The sequence below is a fragment of the Sesamum indicum genome, linkage group LG1 (genome assembly GCF_026168435.1).
Source record: "Sesamum indicum cultivar Baizhima isolate 11 linkage group LG1, ASM2616843v1, whole genome shotgun sequence".
Taxonomy (NCBI): domain Eukaryota; kingdom Viridiplantae; phylum Streptophyta; class Magnoliopsida; order Lamiales; family Pedaliaceae; genus Sesamum; species Sesamum indicum.
Window position 1 is genome coordinate 20,138,318 of NC_142657.1, and position 13,099 is coordinate 20,151,416.

Sequence of the window (13,099 nt, forward strand, 5' to 3'; positions counted from 1 at the left end):
AGCTAATTACCTTCCCATCCCTTATTGTTGATACAAATTTCATTTCAGTCTATTTAATTTAGCCCTTGTTAGAATTAGTCCTAACCTTTGTATTGTCTTGAGAAAGGGAAGTTTCTGAGGCTACTATCAGAGCTGCAATACTTTCTGTAAAAACCATTAATTTTAGGAAAAAACGTATTGTAAGAATTAAGCATTTTTCCAAGATAGCGCATAATCATTAAGTGTGGACTGGGCGTTGACTAGCTGAGATAGGTTCGGTACTTAATTTGAATGCTTAGTGTATTATTTCAAGTGATAAGTTTAAAAATAGGATTAAACCTCTATGAAATAGCTGAATTACCAACTCTAGTCCTCTCTCTCCATCAGAATTCCAAAATCTTCTCGCTAAATTTATCGTGTTTACCAAGCTTCCCTCACTTGATGATGTAACAAAAGTTCTGTTAACTTCTTGTTATGCCTCATTGAACTGTCTTCCCTTACCGTTGAGATTCGGACAAAAACTGATGAATTTAAGGGGAAAAAAAATTCATTACCTTCTTGTTTTCATGATCCAACTGTCCTTATTCTACTGACCAAAATACTGTTTAGTAAGATTTGGACTTGGAGGGTGTCTTGATGTAATATTCAAATACATAAAAAGGAGAAGAATGTGAAGACACTAGTTCATAAATATAGCCTTGGATAAGAAAAATAAAACAATTTTTCTCTAAAATAGGAGAGGAATGCGAGGAGGAGACAAGAGGGGTGGGCAGTGGTCGAGGGAGGGAGAGTTGATTTAGGATTTTATAGGTTAGGCCTCTTTCAATCGAGTCAAAACGACAAAAGTTAGTATTAGTCTATGTCGATCTGCATTTAAAGATCCAAACACGCTATGTAATTGGGGAACAAAAATGACATTTGTATTTGAGATATGGAATTTAATTATTACAAGAGCACACCTTGAACTAGTGAAACATCATAAATACACCTTTGTCAAAATACATGAGTATTACTGAGACACTCTGGTTCAGAATGGTTATTTTAATGAATCAATAATTTCACTACTTTCTTAATTTTTTTTATCTCAAGAGCAAAATTATCATGCGATGGGTTCTGTTTTAATTCTCTAGAAATGAGGTTTTTGTAATTGCAATAGAGAAAAGGAAGAAGTTGGTAACTTACCAATTTTAGAAGTGTGCTTGACCTGTTATCATAAACTGAAGAAAGTGGTAAGACAAAAGTACACCGAATGAACCTTGTGGTGGATTCAGCTTTTGGAAATTGATCGTGATAGAGAGAAGTAGTCAAGTTGAAGTAGAGTATACATGAAATGGACCCTAGACTAATATGGGATAAGTCTTCCTCATGTTGAGTTTGTTTTTACTGGACGATAATTGGACACCCTTGCTGGATTTACTGTACAATATTGGTTCTGATTTCTCTCCAAACTGGTGATGCAGTTTGTGGGTTTTCTGTGTTTAATTGAAAGAGCACCGACATAGATTTGATGAGTGATGCAGTTAATGCATGCTCATACGGATCTATTAGTAAAATTTAGTTACTGAGAACTGAAGAGGAAGGGAATAGTTCTGCCCCCCTTATCCATTGATGAAATGTATGGTTGTTTCCCTTGTATTTTTTTGGATTGATAGTTTGGAAGTAGAGATTTCAATATCTAATAACATGTAGTTGGATTTGTTTGTAAATTTTATTTAGAGGTAATTTAAAATACTTTAAGTTTCATTTGGACCTATGTTTTGTGGAATGTTTATGGATTTCAAATTCTTTTATATGGATTCATTAGAAATAATTTCTCCAAATTCCTCCCTCAAATCCAAATCCTTCACCAAAATGTAGCCTCGGAGAACATAATGAAATACTTGTAAGACCAACTGTACTTGATTAATGTGTTTGTTCAACACAAGAAAATATTCTTCTCACATACATATGTCATCGGAACGAATTAGGAGCAAAATTCATCCTGGGATGTAAATTAGGAGTAGCTTTTCATTGCTAGCCTCATTGCTATCTTATATATATGTTTGCACCAAGTACCACTGTAGTTTCCAATAGCACTATCGACTTATTATACGATTTACTTCTCAGGTTTGCAGCAAGATTGATGTGGTTAAAGTGTTTAGCATGTATGAGGTGGATACCAAAGTATTTTCTGCTTTGGAATTCCTGCCACTTAATCTTACATATTTTAACAAGTTATTTCATCTTATATGGAGCAATTTACAGAAATTATATCTTTCCTGATTTGGGCGGCTATGTCTGGTAACTGCTAATTTAAATTGTTTCTGTGCTGCCATAAACATCCATCCATATACGCTTTCACCTTAGTATTGGTTTCACATGCTATACTTAGTTGATCAATATGCTCTTTGCTGACGGATTTCCTTATTACCTATGTTTACAGTTCTTTGTTGATGCTTGCTTAAATTTTTCTGAGCTTTATTTTATGAGATGGGATAGCTTGAACATGATTGTCGAATAATTTGAAAATGCATCCTATAGCACCTTTAATTAGTTCGAATCCTTGGTAGGTCAACTTGTAGTCCACTTTTCATATGCCAGCTATGTGTATAAAGTCTACATCACATCTCATATGCACACCGAGTAAAAAATCCATGTCACCTCTCATATGCGAGAAAGATATATAAAATTCACAACATTTTCATATTTAAGGGCCGCGTGCATGTGAAGTTGGAGTATAAGATGCAATATTATTGTGGAATGTGGATAACGATCCAGATGGTGCTTGATCGTTATCACTTACATTAGCATATTTCATCCAGTTGTATAATGCGCGCTAATTCATAAACTAACCCCTTGTTGAACTGCTGCACTTGTACAAATCCTCAGAACATGGTTCTTTTTCTATCTTCTTTCTACTCCAAATATTTAGCTTCTTCTAGTCTTCCTGGTGCTCAAGACGGATCAATTCTCTCATGCCCATAACCTGCTAATAGGCTTGAGTCTTGTGCATGGGATGGGCTTATTCATTCTGTCCTAATATTATATTCAGACAGTAGGTCTTTTATCTTGTGTTTGCTTCTTTTTCATATTTTGCCCAACAATACCCTCCCCCCAAAGCATTAAACAAACGTGTGAGCTCCGTTCTGTACTGGTGATAAACGAAGGTAAAGTTTATCAAAGAAAGAGCAAAGAGAGTATGGGTGAGGCCTGACAAAGACAGAAGAAAAAAAAAAAGCAAAGAAGCAGTGAATGAGTGGTACAATAATTGGAGTGGGAGTCATAATTTGGTCAGAAATGGAACTCTATTTTGAACCCAATCATTGCCTTTTCCTTCAGGACTCGTTCCCATCACATTCTACTTCATTATGTCTCCTCCATTGCATGCTGCATACATATAGTATGTATGCATCCATCATACACCAATACATGGATGATGCTATTACTATCTCATCTCATGATGTATGTTTATATGACATGGCCATGGGATACTTTGCATCATAATCATGTAAAAAACTTCGTGCATGCCAATTCAAGAAATTGTATTAAGGCTTTCTGTTATTATACGTAAACCTTCATTTTTTTTTGAAAAATTTTGTCCAATATACTTAATGTTTGTTTTTGTTTAACAAGTGGATTTCTCCGTTGGTCACAATTAATCAAATTTATTAATATTAGTAAAAAAATTGAATGGAAGTATATGTTTTCTCCTAATTGATTTATTACTCACTTATAACACATCAAATAATTTTTTTCTAATCAAAATACCTTTACAAAGGGTGGAGATATACCTTATCACGCGTATTAGCGTATAGAGTTAATTTGGTCAAAAAAAATTTATTTGATTTGCAATAAGTCAATCAAGTAAATATAAATTTATATTCAACTTCTTTGCTACTAACTGAATGTTTTGTGAATTTCGACTAATAAAGGAGTCTATTTATCGACAGAAGCAAACATCAGTAGAAATATAATTTTTAAATTACAGGGGATGTAAGTGTAACCACATTAAATTTCATGGGAGAGCAATGTAATTATTATTAAATTATTTTAGTTATTACAATAACTTTGAAACATCAACTTGTGTAGCATGCAACCCGAAATAAATCAGTTCATATTGGAAGAAAATTAAATATTTTATTTATTTATTTAGTATTTTCTCAAGAGAATTTTTTTTATCTCATTAATATTCTTTTTTTTTTGGGGGGGGGGGGGGGAGTACAATGTGAGATGCAATAAATTGAACTCATGCACATAGGCACCATCACTCTCTCTCCTATGCCAGTCTTCACACTTTTCAAAATGAATGTAAGAATTTTCATATGTTTCATTTGATTACCACCAATGTGATGGTGTGTTGGTTTAGCATTCAATTTTTGATGTGAATGTCATGACTCTATATCTCATTAAAGATTATAGAGTTTGCGCATTTTATCTGAGTGTACTGTGGGATTTCAACAGCTGTTCATGATGCTTGATCTAACGAAGATTGAACTTACTAACTCTTATATTGATGGGATAATGGTGACCAAAATTGAGTAATGTCTTTTACGAAATAAATGTCTCATTACCATTAGAAATCATTAGTTGACGTACTCAGAACAGATTGATGTAAATCTAATATTTTTTTCATTACAAACGAATGGTTAATTCGATCTTTGCTTTGGATAGTTTTTATCTGTTCATTCAAAGTGTGCACTATCGTATCAGTATTACTCACAATTCAAGCAGTAGAGCGTTGCATCATAAACAAAAACTCTTAGTTTTAGATTCATACCCGTGAACGTACGTCTATTTTGTGACTAATTTATTATTTCATTTCAATTAAGAAGAAAGAAAACTTATATCTATAACCATGTGAATTAAAATAGATGAAGATAGAATCATGATAAAAGTGATGATTTAAAGCTCCTATTATAGTAATAGGTATTTCTCCCTGTTCAACTACACCAAACATGGTCTTGTCCTCACACCTCACCTTATTACACGTCAATTAGGGGTAATTGTGGCATTTCTTGGACAAATCAAAAAGCAAAAAGTCAAGATTTGGATTTGACTTGTGCCTGTCCCCAAACAGACCTTTATGACTCATATCTCTTCCTTTCTCATTATTTTTCATAATAATTTATTAACCTCTTCAACTGCCCAACCGACTGCCCCAAACTCCCAGGTTCTTTTCTTCCTCCCACCTATTGCATCAGTACACGTGTCACTCGTTCTCCAAATATGTTTAGCAGTTTTTTATTTTTATTTTTTTTTCAAAAAAAGTTGCGTAAGAATTTCTTCTGATATAACTCATATTATCAGTTAATGTTAAAATAATAAAATCGTACAAAATAAAACTAGCTGGTCTTCCCACTTGAATGAAATTAACATATATATAATTTTAAATATAATTTTGAAGGCCAATAATGCCGCATAATTATTCTCTTTGTATGAGTCGGGAAAAAAAATCCGTACTTATGCAAGATTCTTTTTACAAATAATAAAAATGGGAATATGAGTATATCAACTTTTTAAGTTTTAAAATATATCTTTTCACAATTAGAAATAACTTATACCATTTATCCAAATTTGTTAAGATTTTTCCCCTCAAAATGGAAAAAGAACTATGAATTCAATTTTATTTTTAAATTTATAAACAAAAAATGTACCGACAGAAAGTGGTAAAAAGTAAGAAAAAAGAGACAAAAAGTCAAACAGCGTGTCTTAAGGGAAAGCAATCATCGGAGATCATATAATGTTTTTGCCTTGGAAACCCCTTTGCAGTATATTTTTGTTTTTTTTCCCCGTGAAAAATGCATTTATTTCCACAGTTTCTGTTTTTTCATTTAATATATTTCTCCCAAACACGGCTTTAGGTTGTGAAGTGTAAATCATGGGCATGATGAGCATGGAGCATCGAGTGTCGGACTAAAGGCAGTGTGTGATTGGGCTACCTAGTACCTTGTTTGGTAAAACTAAAATCAGAGTTGGCTTTACGTTCCATAATTAGGGGCATTCAACTAATCAGAACAAAAGAACCACTGTTTGTCCCTCAACTGCTTACACAATTCGGCACCACAAACAGTGTCCACATCCAACTCATGATGTCTTAACTTATCTATAGGGTAAAATTTGAAATTTTATAAATAAATTTAAAATTACGTATTTCAGTTTCATCATATATATGTGCGTATGATTAAAATTAAAATATACGTTTCTATTAAAATTAATTAAATCATCATTGTTATTATTATTAAGGGAGTAAATGGTTACGTATTTTTCAAAAACTAAATTTCAGCGGATGATGCTAATAATATCTAAACTTTAAATGTATTATCACATTCATTCACAATGTTCAAATTATAATTTTGTCATATGCAGATGTTTGATGCCATTCTATGTTATTTATTCAAACCTAGAAAAATAAATGTGTGTCTGGTTAAAATAGTCATAGTTTATAACGCAAAAATACATGATTGATTTAAAATAATTCTCTCCGTATGCTCTGGTTTCCAACCTTTCTTAAGTCTCTTAAAAGTTTAGAATGAGAGGGCCGGTATTTATGTGACTGATTGTGACCAAATTCGAAAGGTTGGTGTAAGGTTCAATTATCTTCATTTTTTAGGGTCGAAAGCGGACTTCGATGAGTAGAATTTTTTGAACTAACTGCAACGATAAATCACGAGATGAGATCAGTCTTTAGTCTAATGAACTTAAAATTTCCTCTGAGAAAAAATAAAAAATTTTAAAGAAAAAGGAACTCGTGGGTGTTTGGAATATTTTCTTGACGCATCTTTAAATATATTTTCTTCATCATTTTGTATTTCATATTTATTATGCATATGGGGCATAAACAAGTAAAGTGTGTTTCATACGTGAAGCAAATATTTTATATAATTAAGAATTTGAATTCTTGATAATTAAAAAGAAATAAATAAATAAATGGTGAATGTGGAACGTGTATATCTAAAGGGAAATTAAGGGTAGGGTCCCCCAAAATCTTGAAAGAGGGACATGTCTTGGCCTGATAAAAATAGAGGGGGTTTCACGTGTGCTCTTTGTCAACATGATGAGTATGTCGGTCAAACATCCCCCTCCCCCATTATGCTAATCATCACAACCTTAAATTTCCTAGTCCTCAAAAAATCCAACACCCAAACACTCCAAAAGAAAAAAAAAAAAAGAAAACCCTTAAAAAGGTAGAATTGAGAAAGATAATTCAAAATCATTAATTAATAAAAATAAATATAAAGTGAAAGAAAAAGAGTAGAGAGACCTTTACATGTTTGGTCTACTCTCTTTCCTCACTCCTCCCCCTCTCTCTCTCTCTCTCTCTCATCAGTACTTTTGATTAAAATAAATTGCAGGTGTCCACTAGTTGAAACAAACATTTTCACACATATTGGGTTGAATTAAATCTCTCTCTATAAAAGACTCTTCGGACTGCTACTTGTCCCCAAAACCCTCAATTTTGTTCCTCCCAACGCCCCAGAGATGGAGTTGGGCTTGAGCTTAGGAGATGGAGTTGGATTCTTGAGAGAAGATAATAACACAGAGAAGTCCACCAAGCAGAAGATCAAGAGTACTGGTTTAGATTTCTGCATGGGTTTGGGGCTCAACTCTTCTGCTGCTGCAGGTGGAGATGATCAAGAACGGGAGAAACCCCAGAAAATAACTAATGAGGACGATGACGATGACGACGACGACGATGATGATGATCAGATGTCAGAAGGAGATAATCAGGGGAGTGATGATGATAATACTCCTGTGCAGCTGAATCTTCTCCCTCTTGCTCCTGTTCCTCGCCGGGCTCTCCCTAATTGGTCTACTTCTGATAATGGTAAATTCATGGCCTACTACTTGTTTTTTTCAACGATTGATTTATAACGTTAATCAGTCAAACTGCCGTTGTGTGTTTGATTAAGTTGAAGGGCCATCAGGGTACTTGATGGACATATAAATATGTAGTGTATATATATATTGTTCAAAAAATATTATTAATTATAGTATTTATTATATATGTAATTGATTGAATTGGGCTAAATATAATGTGAAGGAGGAATTTTTTGATTTCTTATGTGCATGTGTGAACCTACTAACATAAATAGAGAGGCCGATGTATGATGACGATGATGTAACACATAATTAATCCCAACCACTCTATTTTTCTATGTCGATAATGCTAAAATTTATGGTATATTTCCAAATATATATCCATCAAGAAAAATCGTAATCCTACTTTTGGTGTGCTGTTTTCCGCTGGCCCTTGTGAAGGAAGCCCAGAAAATGGCTCATCGGGGAATATGGGGCTACCGGTGGCGGCGAGGGGGTTGGACGTGAACAGGTTTCCTCCGGCGGAGGAAGTCTCGTCGGCAAACAGCGTGGGGACGACGTCTCCCTTTCACATGGAGTTTGGCTTGTTGAGAAGGGGTACTGGATATCTGCAGCTTGGTGGTCAGAAGAGGGCGTTTGAAGCAGCCACGGGGAACGACGTCGTGGAGTCGGAGAGAGGCAGTGATGACGACGAGAATGGCCTCCAGACAAGGAAAAAGCTCAGATTATCCAAAGAACAGTCTGCTTTTCTTGAAGAAAGCTTCAAAGAACACAGCACTCTCAATCCTGTATGTTTGTACTAATTAATTAATATTCAATTCACTATATTGATTTAATTTTCAAAAAAATAGATTGGTATTTTTATTAATTCTTTTTGTTTTTGTTGGTCTTTTAATTTGTTTGAATGAAGCAGAAACAGAAGCTTGCTCTTGCCAAACAGCTTAATCTCAGACCTCGACAAGTCGAAGTCTGGTTCCAGAACAGACGGGCCAGGTATGTGAAAAAATCAATTTCTTTTTTTATTTTGTTATCATAATCAAATGTGTATATATATACATACACACATATGTACGTATAGATTGAGGGAGAAACACGCAGTAAGGTGTGGGTTTACACGCAGGACGAAATTGAAGCAGACGGAGGTGGACTGCGAGTACTTGAAGAGGTGCTGTGAGACACTGAGTGAGGAGAACAGGCGACTCCACAAAGAACTTCAAGAACTCAGAGCCCTCAAGACTTCCAACCCGTTCTACATGCAACTCCCCGCCACCACCCTCACCATGTGCCCCTCCTGCGAACGCGTCGCCACCGCCCCTCCACCCACCGCCGCCGCGGAATCGATCCCAAAACCCATTCCTGCATTCCCTCTAACAAGACCAAGATTTTACCCTTTCTCCCAAACTCCAACCGGCCATCCCAATCAGCCTGCACCCTCATAAGTTTAATTTTGTGAGGGGTGAAGGAAAATTACAACCTCAGACTGTCCATGGTTGTGGTCCTGATACATTATTTGTACATATAGGAAAGAATCCTTTTTTTTTTTCTTGGCTATGTTTGGTGTCGGAATCCGGCTTGTGGGATGTTGTAGAAATTCTTCAGCTTGAGCAGTTTTTTAGGCTCATCCGATGTTGATTTTGTGGGATAATATTACAAAGTAGACAGGAAATTTGCCATTGAAAAGGAAAAGAAGTGCTTAAATTTTAATTTGTTTGGATACATCAACGGGTATACTTGTTTCCGTATTGTCATGTTTTTATTCAAATTGGTCTAAATTGAATTGAATCAATTACATAATAATTACAACATAAATACAATTGAACCATACTTTTATTACATGACAAGTATAATACTGCAATTACACTAAATAGGCCTAATTTGCACTAAAATTCCCCTTTGATGTTCTCGTAGAACTAACAAATAAAAATCGATGAAATTGAAATTCTTATTTTTAACAGCGAATTAATTCATGAAATCTACGTAAGAAAGAGTTAAAAATGTAAATATAGTTTTTATATACATTAAGATACAAAAAAGTGAAATAATAAATATATAAATTAGAAGCATAGGCGCATGATAGGTGGAAGGGAAGTAGTTATGTGATTGTGCAAAGGTTGTCTATCTAATGTGTAATTGTTGTAGATTAGAATTGATTGGAAGGAGGAAGTATTGAGCGTTGATGAACGATGAGAAGGCGTGGAGAGAAGGGCATATGATTTATTAGTATTAATGATGGGGACAAAGGTGGCATATCCATCACTGTGTCTGCTAAAGTGGGGTGCCCTTTTTATTACTACACACCACCCAAGTACATTCCCCATCATTATTGCCTCCCATTACCCCCCACGTGACTCCCCCTCACGTGACATCCTTCTTCCTTCTTCAATTACCTTCCAAATTTTGATGCTTCATCCCTCTACAAATTCAACATTTTTTGTTCAAATTTAATACAATACGTCCTCAAAAATTGCTCTTCTTTGTGTAAGAACCGCACATAAATATTGAATTATATTTTTTATTTCATTTAATATATACAAATTGAATTTACATATATTTATACATAATTAAATTTGAAACTAATTAAATTTAATTTTTCATAAAAAATCAAATTCCTTTTTCTTTAAAAAAAAAAAATCACTATCCACATAACGCTACATTATTAGGTATTGATCTTGACATACTTTCTATTATGTAATATGAGTCATCATAATTAATGTACAGTCGTGGCATCTGGAGAACTCATTATCACATCTTCTCACATCAAACTTTTAATTTCTTTTATTATTTTTATTATTATTAAAAAAAGAAAAAATAATTAATTAAATCACGACTTATATATTTGATTTTAAATATGGTATGTATGTGACACGAGATATCTATGATCGCTAAATTTTAAGTTTTGACGTATTGAAGTTCCACGTACTATGCACCTACTCGAATTTGTCATTTTCGTGCTACCTTATCCAATAATTAAGACAATTTGTAATGTCAATTCTCCTTAATATTACAAAATAAATAAAGTTATGTGTGTGTCGAAATTTAGGTGTAAAAGACTGTTGCATCACTTCATATTCTATTCAGACTTACGTGACCTGCCTGTCCTCTTAGATGTTAACACTCCTCCATATATATATAATTAGAAAGAAGGTACTGGAAATTCAATTGAGATTAATTATGTGTCTTTGGCGTTAAATTAATTTATTCAACTAAATAATCTAACATTCTTAATTAAATATATCATGTATATAAATATTTTCTTTAATATATATATATAGAACTGAATTATTTTCATTTTTTTCGTTACCATATAAGTAATTTGATACCAAAAAGATACGTTCAATTTTTTTTTTGGAGTAAGACATTGATTTAATAAATAAATAAGAACAAACAAAGTACAATAATTCAAATAAAGTGAGACAAATATTTATATAAAGTAAGATAAATAGGCACACGTGACTTCGAACTTGAATATGAATTAATTTGGATTCTGGTATATTAACATAAATATAAATTCTAATGACACGAAAATGTAATAAAAAATCCATATTAAATTGGGTTAAGTAATCCAAGACGTATGTGGTAGGACAAAAAGAAAATTAAAATAGTAGAAAACAAGTGAAGACAGATTCTGTTGATTTAATGAAGTAACCGACCATGGACCCATTCCTATATATATATAATCCTCAATAAGAATCATAGTATATAGTGAAAAGGGACATGCATGATCACATGACCTAATCTCCTAAATATAAACCATATGTCGTCCAATGATTTCTGCTGCATTTTCATCCTTACAAAAAAAAAAAAAGGAAAAGAGAAATAAAGCCCAATTTATTAATAGTTTGATTAGAGTAGGTACATAACTTAAATTACTAATCAAGCCTTTTAATTTCTTGCTAGATAGGGGATAACCACCGTAATTATTTAAAAAAAGTTCTCTATCAACATATATACTGATTGGAAAAATGTAATTTTAGTCCTGTAATTTATAAAGTAGTAGTTTTTGTCCTGTACTAATTAATTTTTTTTTAATTTAGTTGTGTATTTTAAATTTTGACTAATTTGGTCATTTTTCGGCCAATTTGATCTGCACATGATCAAATTAAATAGCAATTTTAGTCCTGTAATTTAAAAAAAATTGATATTTTTAGTCTTGCAACTTAGGGAATTGGCGTTTTTTTATCCTGCATGAATTAATTTATCATATTAAAATTATAAATTAATTGGTTTAAGTGCAAGTCATTACATGCAATTTTCTGGTCAAATTAGTCGAAAAAAGAAAAAAAATAAAATTTTCATAATTTTAAAATTACAGAATTAAATTATAAAAATTATTCCATACAAGATGATTTTTTGTTTTTTAAATTATAGGTTTGAGATGATGATCGATGAGTTCTTGACATGTATAGTTGGAACCACTTATTTAAAGATTGTGATAAGCCTTAGGCATGCATGCGTGTTGGTTGGTTTATATTAATTTGTCATCGTATTTGGAGTAGGCATTCTTAGCTGCTAAGCGTCAAAAGTGCGATTTTTAATAATTATATACTCAAATTATGCAGCTAAATTGACCTTAACTCTCTCAATTACGATTTATATATTAAATTAATTACGCTTGCACCCTTTTGAGAATATTTTTTCATTTTTAAATGTATTCCTTTCATTACGACTTGGATAGAAAATACTGATATTAGTAAAAAATTTACAAAAACTTTATATTTTATGCTCATTAGCATTCTAAATAAATTATTGGTAATATATCTAGTTTTTTTATTCATCGAAAATTACTTTTGTTCAATACAATAATTCGAGATAAATATAAATATAAATTACTATTAAGATATTTTTATCAATAAATTATACGAAATAAGAATTAAATAATATTTTATTGATATTAATATTTTTTTTTGTTTAAATTCTAACGTAAAGGGTATATAAAATTTAAAATCAAAATGAAAAAAATACTGCAACCACTTAAAATATTGGGAGGGGTAGTGGCAAGGGCAGTGCCAACTTTTTAATTGATTTTCAATCTGAAAATCACTTATGTAAAGTCAGAAAAAAGATTGTATTTTTGGGGATGGGTCCCACTTTGGAACAAAAAACAAGCCAATTAGAAATCAAAGATTGTAATTAATTATGATATTATCTCTAGTGCAGTGGCAGTGCATGCCTTCACACTCGATTACTGCTAAACTACACATTTCAATATCTGATCATATCATGACCCTCACTTTCCCATCCAAGAAAAAGAAATCAAGTGTGTGACAGCTCTTCATTATTTTCAAGATAAGGTTGATTTGCATCATTGATTTTAAACCATGCA

The 13,099-nt window shown here is 32.7% G+C and overlaps 1 protein-coding gene across 2 annotated transcripts; it reads left to right on the forward strand.

The window, feature by feature from the left end:
* Window positions 1-7,305: 7,305 nt before the first annotated feature.
* Window positions 7,306-9,492, forward strand: LOC105168612 (homeobox-leucine zipper protein HAT4). 2 transcript variants are annotated; one of them, XM_088886286.1, is made up of 4 exons: window positions 7,306-7,783; window positions 8,218-8,564; window positions 8,687-8,769; window positions 8,897-9,492. In XM_088886286.1, the coding sequence occupies exons 1-4, from the start codon at window positions 7,438-7,440 to the stop codon at window positions 9,213-9,215; spliced, it is 1,095 nt and encodes a 364-aa protein (XP_088742412.1). In that variant the 5' UTR covers window positions 7,306-7,437; the 3' UTR covers window positions 9,216-9,492. The 2 variants fall into 2 exon arrangements, with proteins under 2 accessions (XP_088742412.1, XP_088742414.1); XM_088886288.1 differs by having other exon boundaries at window positions 7,313-7,783; window positions 8,690-8,769.
* The last annotated feature ends 3,607 nt before the right edge of the window (window positions 9,493-13,099 follow it).

Bases quoted from the DNA above. Each gene is read 5' to 3' on its own strand.
- LOC105168612 (XM_088886286.1), top strand. From the start codon at position 7,438: ATGGAGTTGGGCTTGAGCTTAGGAGATGGAGTTGGATTCTTGAGAGAA. The intron at 7,784-8,217 runs GTAAATTCATGG...GCCCTTGTGAAG, and splicing joins TTGGTCTACTTCTGATAATG to GAAGCCCAGAAAATGGCTCA. The intron at 8,565-8,686 runs GTATGTTTGTAC...GTTTGAATGAAG, and splicing joins AACACAGCACTCTCAATCCT to CAGAAACAGAAGCTTGCTCT.